The following is a 16,725-nucleotide window of genomic DNA, read 5'->3' on the forward strand; positions in this document are numbered from 1 at the left end:
CTCTCACTTGTAATCACATCCACTTGGTTTGCATGTTCATTTTTGTTTTTGTTCTATTCAAGATCGAACAAGAGCTCGGCAGTACTCGCCAAAGGTTGGATCAGTCAGAGGGAAGTCGAGAAATGCTGGCCAGCCAGGTGTGTAAGTGCTCAGTTCCTAATTGCGTGTTGACTGAGAAGAAAGTCTTGTTTATTCTCAGGTGTCCTATGCGTGAAATTTAACAAACTGAAGAGATATTGTGAATCATCATGTGTAGTACTTCAGGAATTATTCAATATTAAGATTGTGTGTAAACCAACAAATTACAGCTGACTATGCCTTACCAATGAAATCAGATCTCTGTCCACCATCCACATCTCTGTCTAGTGTTTATATTAAAAAATCTTGATCTAAGTTTCCCAATAGAACTTGAAGATGCTTTCTCTGTATAATGCGGCACAATTGAAGAGGACACTTTTCAAATAGGTGATTCACTGACGACACTACAGGAATAACACCACAGAGCTATAAAACCTGTCTTTGGCACAACTTGTCCTCTGAGCTAGTCCCATTTACCTGCATTTTGCTTGTATCCCTCTTTCCTGTCCATGTACCTGTCCAAATACCTTTTAGATGTTGTAATTATACCCATCATTTTCTGTGTGAAAAGGTTGCCTTTTGGTCCTTTGGATTTTTTTTTGTCTTTTTACTTTAAAAGGTATGTCCTCTAGTTTTAGACTCTCCTACCCTGAGAAAAATAAAAACTTTGACTACTCACCTTATTTGTGCCCCTCATAATTTTTATGAAATTCTATAAGGTCATCCATCAGCCTCCTAAGCTCCATGGAACAGAAACTCTGGCCTATCCATTCTCTCCTTTATAATCAACCAATTCTGGTAACATCCTTGTGAATCTTTTTTGCACCCTTTCTAATGTAATGACATATAGCAAGGTGACCAGAACTACACACAATACTCCAGAAGTTGTCTTACAAGCACTTTTTTAATAGCTGTGACATGAGGTTCCATCTCCTGTAACTCAGTGTATGCTAAATGCTATCTTCACCATTCTAGCTACACTTGACAGTACTTTCAGTGATCTATGTACCTGTACCCCTTGGTCTGTTCTACAACGCTCTCCAGGATCCTACCATTTACTCTGCCTTGGTTTGACTTGCCAAAATGCAACACACATAGAACATTACAGCACTTCAGCCCATGATGTTGTGCCAACCAATATAAATCTATTCAACAAACTAAACCCACTCTACTTCACACCCATAAACCCTCTATTTTTCATGCATCCCTGTGCTTGTCTCAGAGTCTTCTAAATTTCCCTATTGTACCAGCCTCCACTATCACCCCTGGTTATGCAGTGGCATGATAGATAACTTCAAGTTACTGGGTGTAACCATTTGCAATGACCTGACCTGGACCAACCACTTTGATATAATAATCAAGAATGTATACCAATCCCTCTACTTTAGGACCAAGGATCCCCCACATCACTCAAGAGGCTTCTTTTTCTCCCACTGATTCTGCTCGCCTAAATGTTTATCCAACACATTCTGCTCCAGGTTCCAGCATCTGCAGTCTCTCATAGACTCAAGGTGATATGTGGCTTGGAAGGAAACATGCATTTGCTGCCGGTGGTAGAAGTTTTGAGCTTGGAAGGTCAATTGGAGTAGCTTGAGTTAATTGAGTGCATTCTGTAACTGCAGCTATTGTGAGCTGGTGCTCATCAAGACACCTTTATTTATCGTTCAGACCGTGCTCGCACGATAAAGATGAGATAGCATGACTCCAGGTTCACAGAGCATAGTTACATAAATAGAATAGATTAAAATAGAAGTTAAACATTAAAATATTAAGGCAGATACAGTAAAGGTCCACGGTACACTATCCACATATGTTCTGGGAATTCAGGAACCTGATGGCTTGGGGTGGGGGGTGGGGGTGAGGAAGCAGTTTCCCAATCTGAATTCAAGGGCCTGAGTGCTACAGTACCTCCTACCAGATGGCAGAAGGGAGAACAGTTCACATGAGGGGTGTGTGGAGTCCTTGACAATGTTTATTGCCTTTTGCCTGCATCGAGTGTTGTAGATGTCCTTCATGGTAGGAAGAGATCCCCCAATGATCTTTTCCACTGTCTTCACTATCCTCTGCAGGGTCTTGCAGTCCGAGGTGGTACAGGTTCCAAACCATGCAGTAATGCAGTTGGCAGGATGCTCTCAATACATCCTCTGTAGAATGTCGTGAGGATGGAGGGTGGGAGATTAACTTTCTTCTGAGGAAGGAGAGGTGCTGCTTAGCTTTCTTGGCTTATGGAGCTGGTGTTAAGAGACCTGGTGAGATTCTCTGCCAAATGCACTCCAAGGAACTTGATAGTCTTGATGACCTCAATGATCGAGCTGTCAGTGGAGGAGTGGAGCGTGGTTCTTGATGGAGGAAGACCGTAAGACATAGGAGCAGAGATAGGTCATTCAGCCCATTGAGACATTGGAGCTGATCCATTTTCCCACTTACCCCACTGCCTGGCCCTCTTCCCATAACCTTTTTTGCAAAGGCTAATCAAGAACCTATCAATCTCTGCCTTAAATATCGCCAATGACACGGCCACCACAACTGCAGTGACAACAAATTCCACAGATTTACCAGTCTCCGGCTAAAGAAATTTCCGCCACATCCCTGTTCTAAGCGGATGCCCTTCAATTCTGAATTTGTCTGAGATTTACCCATCATGGGAAACAACCTTTCTGGGAAATGTATGTTTAGGATGATTGATGGGATGCCATATCAAAGGCTGTGTTCTCCTGGACAGTATTTGAGTTTCCTTTTACTGCTGGGGCAAGTGGAGATAATTTCACCAAGCCACTGGCATCTGCCTTTTGTATTACGGGAAGGCCTTGGGGCATCGTGGTTTGATTTACTTGCCACTGGATAGCTTCCCTCTGAACTGCTGATAAGTGTCTGGTTACTGGTAACTCTCCCAGGATATTGATGATCAACTCAGCAATAGTAATCTCACTAAAAGTTGAGGATAGATGTTTCAAGTCTCTTGAAGGCACTTACCAGCTTGATGTCCAGGTCTTGGCACTTCCAGGTGCTGCTTCATCAAGTTCATGTTCATTGCCACATGTACCAAGATGAGGTGACAGAGGTTGTTTTGCATGCAGACCCATTAGACATCCCCAACGTAGTACAAAATGTAAGACACAGTACAAGAGCACAGAGATTTAGAGAGTAAATCCAGCATAATTTTACTATTTTGAGGTTCATTTCCTGAAGCGTTTCAAATCTGTGAGCTTCCATACTTCTGACCTTATGATGGAGGATAGTTTATTGTCATGCAATATTGTACAGAGTACATATGCACCAAAATTCTAACTTGCTGCAACCAAGCAGGTATTTGTAAAGAAACCCTATAATAGTAAGCTAATTGAATTGGGTCAAGGGTAATACATTTATACAAATAATAAATGCATGCAAAAATAATGACTTGCAATGATGCAGGCAGTCCTTTTGTGGTGTTGGAGCAGTCTATGATTAGTGAACCAAGGATAGGCTCAAGAATCTGATAGCTCTTGAAAAGAAACTGTTCTTGAACCGAGAGATGCTGGATTTCAGGCTTCTGCACCTTCTGTCTGAATGTAGCAGTGAAAAGAGGTTGTGACCAGGGTAATAAGGGGTCCTTCATGATGTTGGTTGTGTACTTGAGGGAGTGCCTCATATAGTTGTCTGCAATGGATGGGAAGTCAAAGCCCGTGATTGACTTTTGGTTACCTTTTGCGTTCCGGATAGTCATTTTCCCAAACCAGGCTGTGATGCAACCAGTCACTATCGTTTCGACAGTGCACTTGTAGCAGGGGCGTGTCCCTGAGCCTCTCCTTCCTGTTACAAACCACGTGTAACAAGCAGTGATAGGCAATGAACCAGACAGTGTTTAATTTTAAAAGACTAATTTTATTTCTTACTCTTAAGCTATAGCCTTAACTCTTAAACCATCCTTAACACTATATCACAGGTGTGTGTGTGTGTGTGTGTGTGTGTGTGTGTGTGTGTGTGTGTGTGTGTGATATACCAAAACTATTATAGTCCAGGCCAAAAATCTAGAAAGTTACTTCAAAGTTCAGTCTTTCAAAATTCAGTGTTGAAGCATAGGTCTTTGAAATTTGATGCCCAGAATTAATGTTGAACCGATAGGAAGACTGGAGTTGTGGCTGCAACAGACTCTCAAATTCTTCTTGCATTGCCTTTTAAGAAACATCTATCCATACGAGCTGTGATTTGTGATGTGTGAAAAGGTAACCGTGACCATTCAGTCCCTCCTGTCTATACTATCCCTTACAGCAATAATCCCATTTTACTAAAATGGGAGCTCGTAATATTCTTAAAATCAACAATTAGCTCCTTCTTGGTGACATTTGAGAGTAAGATTGTTTTTTTTTCCTTTTTCAAAATCTTTATTGGATTTAACAGAAATAGTACACAAAAGCCATTAATCAAAAACTGTTATATAAGAAAAATAAAACTATTATATATAAGTTCAATAATATAATAGTCAAACAGAAAGAAAAATGATAAACACTTAAGCAGTTGTAACATAAAGCTAATTGAAAAAGATTTTTAAAATAAATATATGAAAAATTGTTGTTCTGGCACCACCCAACCAGTTTTTTTTATCTCCATTTTGTGTTCTAACTTGTCATTTCCATTTATTTGGCCAATAATGTGGTGTTGTTAGCAAATTTGTACTTGAAGGAGGTCATTACTGAATCAACTGAAGGTAGTTGGGCCTCGGACTCTTGCATTGATTTTACTAGTTCTATCAGTTTTACCAGGGTGTCTTGATATCAATCAGAATTTATTGTCATGAACAAGTCATGAAATTCGGTGTTTTGTGGCAGCGTCATAGAGCAAACATTCATATTATAACCATCTTACAACATTACTATAAAAATAAGAGTGCACGAAAAGTAAGGCAGTGTCTTTTGTTCATTGATTATTCAGGTATCTGATGGCAGCGGGGAAGAAGCTGTCCTTATGGTGCTGAGTGGTCGTCTAGACTCCTGTACATTTTCCCCGATGGTAGCAGAATGAAGAGGGCATGGCCTGGGTGTTTGGGGTCTTTGAATATAGAGGCAGTTGTTTTAAGACAGCTTCATGTAGATGTCCTCGATGGAGTGAAGTCTGGTGCCTGTGATGTCATTGGCTGAGTTAACAACCCTCTGGAGTTTATTCTTGTCCTGAGAGTTGGTGTCTCTGTACCAAGCAGTAATGCACCCAGGCAGAATGTTCCCCTATAGAAGTTTACGTGAGCCTTTGATGAGATCTCACAAAATATAGCTGCTGGTGAGCCTTCTTTGTGATTGCATCAACATTGAGGCTCCAGTACAGATCCTCAGAGATGTTGATATCCAGGAATTTGACCCTAACAAGTAAACCAGTGAGCTAATCACACGTGTGCGCCTGTGTTGTTGATCAGTGAGGAGGAGATGTTGTTTCCAATTCATTCTGACTGTAGTCTTCCAATGAGAAAATCAAGGATCCAGTTGCAGAGTAGGGTACAGAGGCCTAGAGTTTGTAGCTTTTTGACCAGCATTGAGGGAATAATGGGATTGAAAGTTGAGCTCTTGTTGATGAAGAGCAGCTGTATGTATGAGTTGCTGTATTGGAGGTGATCGAGAGTTGAGTGAAGAGTCAACGATATTGCATCTGCTGTGGAGCGATTGTGATGATAGGCGAATTGCAGTGGGTCCAGATCTTTGCTTAGGTACGTATTAATTCTCGCCATGACCAGCCTCTCAAAGCATTTAATCACCGTAGAAGTTAGTGCTACTGGACGATAGCTGTTGAGGCAGCTCACAATACTTTTCTTGGGAAGTGGGATGATTGATGCCCTTTTGAAGCAGGTGGGAACCTCTAATGGTCGCAATAGGAGGATGAAAATGTTCGTAAACACTCCGGCTAGTTGGTTGGTGCAGATTTTCAGTACCATTCCAGGTACACCATCAGGGCCTGACACCTTGCAAGGGTTCAGCCTTTTCAGGGATTCTAGTAGGCACTGTTTGGTTCTTCTTCTGAAACCGGGCATAGAATGAAGCATCACAGCTATCTATATTGTTTGTTCGCGCTTTATAGGCTGTAATGGCACGCATTCCTTGCCACAGCTGGCATGTATGTATCTCTAGCTTCCTCCGGAATTGCCACTTTGCTTCAGAGATAGCCTTCTGCAAGTTGTACCTGGACCTTTTGTAAAGATCCCGACCCTGACCTTAAATGCCATTGTTCTTACCCTTGTTTTCAGTGGAAAAAATGCTGCCTTGATGTCATGGCCAGTCCTCTCTCAGAATGACATGCAACTTTCAAGCTGTTTCATTTAAGTGGAAAAAAACCTTCACTGGTGCAGAAAAATCTGTTTTGTCCAGTTTTATGAAACGCTACGGAAAAACTTGGCTCAAGGCCTCTCTTCTGTGGATCAGTGAATATCTTTGTGCCCATTTGTTTAACAGTGACACATAAGATGATATCTGTGACCTTGATCCGTTTCTCACAATTTGTTTGCTTTTTGAGTATTTATTTGAAAAGCAAAGGCAAAGCTCTGGATGATGAAATACTGAAATAATAAGAGAAATTATTTTAGCCAGCAAGTTAGCCAATTTCTTTTGAAGGAGAAATAGGGCCATGAGAGGCATTGGGTTCCTAAGAACTAGGAAAAGCTAGAAATGAACATGATATATATACTATATATAAAAAAAAACCACATAGAATGCTAGAGAAGCTTAGTAGGTCTATCAGTGTCCTTTATGTAGTAAAGGTAAAGATATATAACCAACATTTTGGGCTTAAGCCCTTCATAAAAGTATCATATACTGTATATATTCATGAAGTCGCTTCTCCACTTTCTTCTGCCAGTAATTAAGATTTTTCACATGACCTGCTTTGAATCTTAAGAAAATGTAGAAGTACCTTATTTGACAGCAGATAAGAACCCTCCCCAACCCCCCATTGTAGCTGGAAATTTTGGGAAAAATTTGTTTTAATGTATTTACAGGTAAAACTTGGACAAAACATGCAACATGAACAGTGATTAAAAAAATAGTTTTAATAATAATATTGCTGCAATTAACAAATGTTACGAGTCCAGAGGACCCCAAAACCCAGCAGCAATAGAAATTCACCAAGTCAAATGGTTACTTAAATAAAATTTGCATTTAATTTTCTTTAAACATAAAAACAAGATCAAACTTTAACTTATTACTAGTAACTTAGCCTAACTTAATCCCCTTCTAATTCTGAGCGCACGTCTCTGTAATGTGTATATGTTCAGGAAAGTTCTTTGATTCACAGTCCAATCTCACTTCTCATTCCTCCAAGTTCACCAGTATCAAGCAATTCTTATACTGTGCACAGAATCTATCATTTATGAATTTTCACCAGGCTCTGGTGAAAAGGTGGTTACCGCTCAGGAAGGTTCTTGTTGGTTTCGGAGAGAGATTTGTTGCCCATTGGACACACACAAACATTTCATCTGATCAGTCACTTCACTGTCTTGCAGAAGGATGGGGCAACATCATGGGTTTTCCAAATGATAACCTCTTTTTCCAGGTCACCACAGAGTTCCATTTGTTTCCCTTATTTCACTCAACCCAGCCATTTTCTCTTGTGAGAACCATAAGGGTTTTCAACGGGCTGAGCTCAGAACTTGCAACCCGTCTTCAAAATGGGGATTTCAATAAGATTCCAAAAACCACTGCAGAACTTAGTTTTATCTCTCTCTCTCTCTCTCTCTCTCTCTCTCTCTCTTTCTCCCCCCATCCTCCCAAAACAGTTCCATTGTCTTTTGCAAAGCTACTTGTGCCTGCATGACTGGCTTCAGCCAAGCCAAACTCTTGCATTTTAAATGAGTTGTGAAGTGTTACTCTGTTTGTGAAGTGACCTACAGTAAAACTCCTACAATCTATCTCTCTTAAAGACATATTAATATATAATATACCCAGTAACACAAGAGAAAACCTTTTATAAGAGAACATTAGAACAAGTAACTATCATAAACAAAAACAATAAAAGATATGGGAAACATCAAAAACTGTAATCATCTTCAAAGCCTGAATATTCATCAGTATCTTTACAATCAAAGCCCAAAATCTCATCATCACTACTGCTGGTATCACTGTCTTCAAATAATGTATCATCTTCAGTGCCGTCAAGGGTATTACTAATTCCACAATTCTCGAAAGCCTTAACAATAATTCCAGCTCTTACATTTTCCCAAGATGTCTTCACCCTCTCACACACCTAGGTAATGGTGGGACATTCCATTCTTCCTGCTCCTGGTCCTTTTCTCCCATCCATTTTTCCAGTGTTCTCTCATGCTATTTTTAAACGGCTTGTTTCTACACACATCTAAAGGCTGCAATTGGCTCATCAGACCACCAGGTATCTTGGTTTTCAGTTCACTCGCCTTTTTTTTACGGCTTCAATTCTGTGTGCCCTGAACTGATCCCAGGCCAGAAGTGCAGGTTTTTTGTCTTCATAATCTATTGGCATTTACTGTACAATGGATGTGTTTGATAAACCGTGCCTTTTCATGAACTGGCAACACCAACCTTCTGTTCCTGCAAAATCCTGATGCCTTTGTTCTTCTCCTAATCTCCTGGCCTCATGAATGATCATCTTGTGAGAAAAGCATTTGCCAGAATCCCGTTCATTTATCACCCAGTTTTTTTTAACTTCTCCTCAAGTGTGGGTGGACAATGAAGACTAAGATGACCCTTTTTGGCTGTCTCTGGCATTTTTCTTGCATGGACTCCATGCACGTACCATTTTTGCTGTACGTGGTGCTCCAAAAACTTTAGCTGCTGCTCTATTATCGTGCTCCTTAGCATACATTACGATTTTTAGATTGTATGCAATAGTGTAGCTTGAGCACTTTCCTCCTGTTTGTATTTCGGTGCGAAACACAAAATGGCAGCACCAAAATGTCACCTTCACATACAAGAGCTGGGGTTTTTTTGGAGCTATTTTTTATGGGAAAAAAGAGGGGTGTTATATGCCATCAAATATGGGACTTAATACTTTACAGAACCTTGTGATTTTTTTGGGGGTGAACCTCAAGTATTTTTTGGAGATGCATCTTGGTAAGATGTTTTGGCAGATAGATTTGGATGTTGGAGGTGAAGGACAATGTATCTTCAAAGAGGCTGAACGTCCTAGATTTGTTTTTATAAATAATCTAAGCAGAAAATACCAGGAATAATACTGAAGGCCGTGCAGTGAGAAGACAGCATGCTCTTACACTGAGGAGCTATTCATTAACTAAGTTAAAACATGCACCACTCTCCTCAAGCCTTTTACTTAAAGGTTCTTTTTATTGTCATGTAATAATACATTAAAAAATGTAATATGCATGATATTACTTCAACCTTTCTGTGCTGTAAAGGCAAACAAAATCTTGTCATGAGCAATGCCCAGTGCCCCTAACAATAGGAGAAAGAGAAGCAAAAGACAGTTGCTTCAGAGACACTGATTATCCATGGATTCGCCTCCAGCCCTCCCACAGCCTCTGCAGCCGCACAGACTCCAGTTTAAACCACCGGCAACCTGAGCTCCAGATCCAAACCTCTAATATGTTCAGGAAGCCTTCAGCACCTGAAGTCTTTCAGAGCCATCCTGTTGGGTCATCTACAAGGCTTTTCCTTCTCATTGGTGGGGGGCAGGGTCGTGTTTCCCCTGTTTCCACCTTGCATTGGTCTGTTGCTCCCCTGGAGTCTGCAACCCATCGCTGCCATCTTAGGCACAGACCTCCATGATGGAAGGATTTACAAAAAACATAATTGGTTCCTTTAACAAGCTATTTAAAGCCTGTATGGAACTGTTGGAATTAGGACTGGGCAGAATGACCTTAAGGAGCACCTCCATGTCTCCACTCCCTACTCTTCCATTGGCAGTGGTTCCATTACAGCAGTTTCGGTACTACCACCACATTTTTGCCCTGATATATACTAACCCCCCCAAATACAGATTTCAAATTTGTAAAAGAAAAACAGCAGATGCTAGAAATTAGCCTGAAACACAATTCTATTTCCCTCACTGTAGATGCTGCTTGCCTTGCTCAATATTCACAGCACCTTCCTGTTGTTCTTTCTCCAAATGCATTTCTTTGCTTTGGTTAGACTCTGATTTTGCAGTTTAATATTGTCTCTTTTTTGTGCCAACAAGTATATTCTGAACTATTTTTTAAATAATGCTGTATATTTTTTTTAATTTTACTGTTGCTTTATTATTCAAGGTAATTACATTTTACTGGCATTGTTTTATTTAACTGCTGGGCACATTTACAACAGCATTGCAAACACTTCCAAGTTGAAACGTTATGAAATGCTCTACTGATCCACTAAGTTTTATCTATGAATTTAGATAGGTGATTTGCGCTCTCAGCTGTTGAAGACTGAACAGGAACGAGCAACTTTGCAACACAGAATTTTGCAATTGCAACAGAAAAATTATCGAGAAATAGACGAGGATGACAGACTGATTCAAGCAGGTGAGTTCTGGCGGAATGTTTCCCATTACATTTTCTTCATTAGTGTATATTTTGGCATATCAGACTAACTTCAGATAAGATGGGTTCCCATTTTCAAGGTTTATCATATTTCAGGCGTCTAAGACGACCCGCCAATTTTCTGCCCCCTTGTCTTAGAACAACTGCAAGGAACGTACCAGAGACTGGTGTCCAGGCCTTCCAGCAACAACCCAAACTTTGTAACAACACCCCAATCGCCAAGTAACAAATCTGTAAATTAAGCAACTGAATGATTACAATAACAGTAAAAATAAAACTTTGCTTCTGGCCAGAAAGATGCCAAATGGTGCTGGGTCCAAGCATTCAGCATCAATTTTAGCCGGAGTTGGCGACAGCGACTCCATTCTTAACATTGGGTGCGATGCCGTCCACATCGAAGAAGTCGCCTCGCTGCCCAAGTGTGCGCGGTGCAGGAGTCATGGCTCCATGTTGGGTTGGGGGGCACTGGTTCCCAGGCAGGAACAGGGACCTTGGGCTCAACAGTTATAAAATGTCTGGGTTTTCATTGAATTCAACTCAGAAAAGAATAGTAGCTTTTACTTCATGGCCAGATGAGTAATTTTGATAAGATGGAAAGACAGCAGAGCACCAACTTGTATGCAATGGTTACAGGATGTTATATCTTGTATGAGTTTGGAGAAAAGTAGATATAATGTTAAAGAGATCAAGGTTGAATTTGACAAAGTATGAGACCCATTCATGGACCTTTATAATTTGATAACTTAGGCAGGGGTGCTCTGGGGGTTTTTCTATCTGATGTCCGAGAGCCAATACTCGATTCACAAGACAAAGGAACAGAACCAGGCCACGAGGCCCATCGAGTTTGTTCCGTAAATCGACACTAAGCTATTCTATACTAGTTCCAATTTCCAGCCTTTTCTCCATATCCCTTGAAGCCCTCACTAATGAGATACTTGTCTATTTCTGGTTTAAATACTCCCAGTGATCTGGCTTCCACTGCTGTATGCGGCAGTGAGTTCCACAGATCCTAATCTCTGTTTTAAATGGATAACTTCTAATTTTCAGACTATGACTCCTTGTCCTTGATTCACCCACCAAGGGAAACATCTTACCCGCATCCACCCTATCGAAAGCTTACAAAATATGAAATGTCTCTATGAGATCTCCTCTCATTCTTCTATACTCCAATGAATACAACCCAAGAGCTGCCAAATTCTCCTCATACACAACATTACATCCTTTCTAAGATAAGGGGCCCAAAACTGCACGCAGTACTCCAAATGAGGTCTCACCAGTGCCCCATAGTGCCTCATCAACACCTCTTTACTTTTATACACTATTCCTCTTGAAATGAAGGCCAACATAGCATTCATTTTCTTCACTACCAATCCCACCTGGTCATTAACTTTTAAGTTTCCCTGGTGACTGTGTTTAGTGGGAGGGGATAGATTAATATGGGTTTTTTCTTTCTTTTTTTCTTTTTGTTTTTCTATAGTTAGAAGAGATTGGTCTATTTAAATATTTTTTAAATAAGAAAAATTTTCTGGGTGGGTTATGGTGCTGGTGGGGAGGTGTCGTGGATCGGTGGTTGGGACTGGTTCGCTTTTTCGGCCAGAATTTTTTTGTTGAATGGGGTCTTTTTGGGTGCCCCCTAACCCTTAACTTATGACCCCTTGTACCAATCTCCCGTACCCTCAGGGGAAAGAGCCTATTCACATCTACATTAAAATTCTCTAGTTTTTACCTAAACTTAAATATCTCATTTAGAACATTACAGCACGATACAATGTGGTGTTGACCTTTAAAAACAAACTAAATCTTCCCTGCCTCACATCCATAATTCTCTATTTTTCTTGCATCCATGTGCCTAAGATTCTTTTGAATGTCCCTATTGTACAGGCTTCCACCACCAGCCATGGCAACATATTCCAGGCACCCACAACTCTATATAAAAAAAACTTACCCTTCCCATCTCCCCTAAACTTTCCTACTCTCACTTTATGCTGATCTCTGGTGTTTGCTTCTCTTTCCCTGGGGAAAAAGGTGCTGGATGTCTACCATACCTATACCTCTCATAATCTTGTAGACCTCTGTTAAGTCACCTATCATCCTTCTTTGTTCCTAGCTCTGTTAACCTTGCCTCATATGACATGTTCTACAATCCAGGCAACATCCTGATAAATCTCCTCAGCACCCTCTCCATAGATTCCACATTCTTGTAATGAGATGACCAGAACTGATCACAATATTCCAAGTGTGGTCTAACCTAAGTTTTATAGAGCTGCAATATTACCTCATGACTCTTGAACTCGATCTCCAACAAAAGAAGCCCAGCATACCATAAGCCTATCAACCTGCATGGCAACCTTGAGAGATTTATGGATTTGGACACTAATGTCCCTCTGTACTTCACATTTACTTCATATGTAGCTGACTTGTACATTCAGTAGATGTTCTGTCTTGTGTCCTCCTATTATCTTTTCCAGTTTTTAACTGGCATTACTAAAGTTTGAGCTGGTTTTATTAAATCTCCATAACTCAAGTGGTAAACTGTCTTACAACGCTGTGACATTGAAGATGCTCAATGAAAATTTTAAAAAGCTGCAGTTGCTGGAAATTGAAAACAAAAACAACAAATACTGGAAATATTCCGCAGGTCAGGCTGCATCTGTGGAAAGAGAAACAATCAAAATTTCAGGTTGAAGACCTTTTGTCAGAATGTTGACTCTGCATTTCTTCCCACAGATGTGGCCTGCCCGGCTGATATAACCTTTATCACTGAACCTTAGTACATGTGATAATGAATTTGAACTCGAGTATTTCCAGAATTTTCTGTTTTTATTTGAAAATCTGGATGGAATCTGATTTGGAAAGGAACTTGCAGGGAGTGGTGTTCACATGCATCTAATGTCTTAAATGACTCTTAACTGAATCTCTCACTGGCTAGAAATGATGCCCTTGCACTGTATTTTTAACTGTACTTTTCTCTCTATCCTACATTGTTTTTGTAACTCTATACCCTGCAGTACTCTATTTGACTTATTGTCTTCTTCTTTGGCTTGGCTTCGCAGACGAAGATTTATGGAGGACTTATTGTAACATTATTCCAAATACCCTTGTTTATTTGTTCACTGTTGCACTATCTTCTGTGTGAGTTGACTTGTCTGGATAGCATACAAAACAAAGCTTATCATTGTATTTTAATACACATGATAATAAGCAACTACAATTTGTAGTTAATAGGTTCTGTCACCAAATATTATCCCTGAAATTCTGATGGAAAATCTCTTCCTTTCCTACTTGAATAAAACTTCAGCAATATGCAGGTTATTTGCATTGTGAGTTCATTTCTTTCAACTAGTGGACAGAGGTTCGTGGCTTAGCCCATTAATATAGAAGAGAGCCTGGTCTCCAGATATTTTGGGTTTTCTTGCTGCCAGATCAGGACCTTGCTTTGAGATTGCTGGTGAGGGTTGGCTTACCTGATACAATCAGAAACCATAACAGGTAACTTGAGTCATGGATAATTGAACAGCCCCAACCTAAATGCTGCCTCCTGAACTCATCACCTACCTGAACGTTCACTTACCTTCTGCCCCATTCTTGGAAGGCTTGTGATTCCTACATTATTCTGCCAAGGGTGCACAGAACTGGATTGACAGTACCTGTTTTCACTCATAATGCACACAAGCATATAATGTGCAGAAAATCATAAATTGTTTAAAAATATTACTGTATAACGTGCACACGCATGCAATGCGCTAAATTGGCAAAATCAATTTGCATTTAAGTAGGACATGAGACAAAGTACATACCAGTATCTGCCGGAGTTAATAACATGCAATTAATACCACAATCAACTTCCCCCCCCCAGAGGTGTCAATCACCCATTAACAAGCTTTGGAGAGGAATCAATTAAATAGATTGAAGACCGGCTTCAGAGAGTTGAGCAGAATTTTAATTCTAATGTTGTCTCAAATCAGAAGCACTTGATCTGTTATCTCCTCCCTCAGGTCTGGGCAATTATCATTGATAAGGTGCAGTGCCCTATCCAGAATGCCCTGTTTCTAGGAATACCATGGCATTCAGTACAAAGAAATATTACCAAGATCAAAATTTCCCAGGCCTGCTCTAAATTGTGTATGTTCTTTCATTGCCACCATTACATTCTCACACTTGCTATAATCCCATGTTCGCTATAAATTGTCTTTCCCATGGCCACTATAAACTGTGCGCGTTCTTTCATTGCCGCTATTCCGTTTTCATACTCACTCTAATATTCCCACGCTCGCTATAAACTGCCGGCATGTCTTTCCCATGGCCGCTATTAATTGTCTTTCCCACGGCCGCTATAAACTGTGCGCGTTCTTTCATTGCCACTATTCCGTTTTCATACTCACTCTAATATTCCCACGCTCGCTATAAACAGCTGGCATGTCTTTCCCATGGCCGCTATTAATTGTGCGTGTTCTTTCAATGTCGCTATTATGTTCCTATGCCCGCTATAAGTTTCCAGTTCAACTTTCGCACACCCGCTATTATTGTGTGCATTCTTTCAATATGTAAAAATGTTCTTGTATAGTGGACACGCATATAACACATGGCGGTACTTGGTTTGTAAAATATGCATATAATGCTTGCGTTATATGTGTAAAAATACAGTAGGTAATCCTTGATCTTGTGGGACTGACTACTAAGATGATGATTTACTGGACAAAACTGTCCAAATCGTCATAAAGTTATACATTTAAAATTTTTAATCTCATGTTTAAAATTTTAAATTTATAGATGCAACACTGTAGCAGGTCCTTTTGTCCCATGAGCCCGTGCTGCCCAGTTACACCCAATTGACCTGCAACCCCTGTATGTTTTGAACAGAGAGAGGAAACCAGGGCACACTGGGGAAACCCACACAGACATGGGGAGAATGGACAAACTCCTTAAAGACAGCGCAGGGTTTTATGCCTGGTCTCTGGCACTATATAATAGCACTGCTACACTAACTGTGCCAGCATATTTAAAACATATTAATATATTTAAATATTTTAAATCTAATGATGACAGCTTCATTGTGACTGAATCGTTTATTTTTTTAACTACTCAAGCTCTGTAATCTAAATGTGAAGTCCTGGATCTTTCCCACTGCTTTTTTTTTAAAAACACCTATCTAGTTTTAAAGATAGCTTTAAAGATTTTTTTTTCTTGCAGCATCAGCCAGCTGACAGCAACAATTTGATTTCATCGAGACGTACCTAGTTGTCTAGAAGAGATGAGATTTTGAGGTTAGAATGTCACATTTGATGGAGAGGTTTAAAACCTGTTTCAGTCACAAGAAATTCTGAAGTGTTGCTGTTTTGTCTTTTCTTTGCCCATGTCTGGTTTGAGATGATGTGAAGTATTTCTGATTGAACACTGATGTGTCAGATTTGCTGATTACTGGTAGACTGCTCATTTTAAAAGTTACTGCGGTCACAGCAAAGTGAGTGTTATCATAATAGATGAGACCCATTTGAAGGAGAGGAGTGAGAGTGATTCCAATCCTAATTATGATTCACTTTTAAGGCATTCTCTTTTACAGCAGTGAGAGACAGCAATTAAGCCTGGCAACATGGGCTGCTGAATCTGCACCTGTTATCAAGCACCCATTTACACAAGGCTGGTATTAATCCTTTTTGATGTTCTTCTCAAGTCGTGAGGTAATGTTACAGCTCTAAAAATCTCTGGTGAAACCACACTTTGAAAGTTGTGTTCAGTTCTGGTTGCCTCATTACAGGAACGATATGGAAGCTTTGGCAAGTGGGCAGAGGGGACTTACCAGGATGTTGCCTGGATTGGAAAATAGGTCTTATGAGGCAAGGTTAGTAGAGCTAGGGCTTTTCTCTTTGGAGTGAAGAAGGACGAGAGGTAACTTAATAGAGGTCTACAAGATTTAGAGATAGATAGATAAGATAGTCATTCAGCACCTTTTTCCCAGGGTGGGAATATCAAACACTAGAGGACATCTGGAGAAAGTAAAGGGAGGAACGTTTAGGAGAGACATCAAGTGTAAGTTATTTATACAGAGTTTTCAGTGCCTGGAATGCATTGGCAGGGGAGGTAGTAGATACTGGAACAATAGGGCCATTTAAGAGTCTCTTGAGCACGTGGATGAAAGAAAAAGAAGGGAGGATTTCAATTTTTTTTGGAAGATTTATATGGGC

At 40.2% G+C, this 16,725-nt stretch overlaps 1 protein-coding gene across 7 annotated transcripts in view; it reads left to right on the forward strand.

Moving 5' to 3' along the window:
- LOC138753231 (centrosomal protein of 128 kDa) overlaps positions 1 to 16,725 on the forward strand; it is a 539,432-nt gene that overhangs the window by 151,827 nt on the left and 370,880 nt on the right. For all 7 annotated transcript variants that reach the window (XR_011351051.1, XM_069915965.1, XM_069915964.1 and 4 more), the window contains 2 exons: positions 63 to 137; positions 10,399 to 10,525. Coding sequence is in view for 6 of the 7 variants with exons in the window: in XM_069915965.1 (XP_069772066.1) it covers positions 63 to 137; positions 10,399 to 10,525 (202 nt within the window). In the remaining variant the exon portion in view is untranslated. The remainder of the gene's footprint in view (positions 1 to 62; positions 138 to 10,398; positions 10,526 to 16,725) is intronic.

This window comes from Narcine bancroftii, chromosome 2, assembly GCF_036971445.1.
Source record: "Narcine bancroftii isolate sNarBan1 chromosome 2, sNarBan1.hap1, whole genome shotgun sequence".
Lineage (NCBI taxonomy): Eukaryota > Metazoa > Chordata > Chondrichthyes > Torpediniformes > Narcinidae > Narcine > Narcine bancroftii.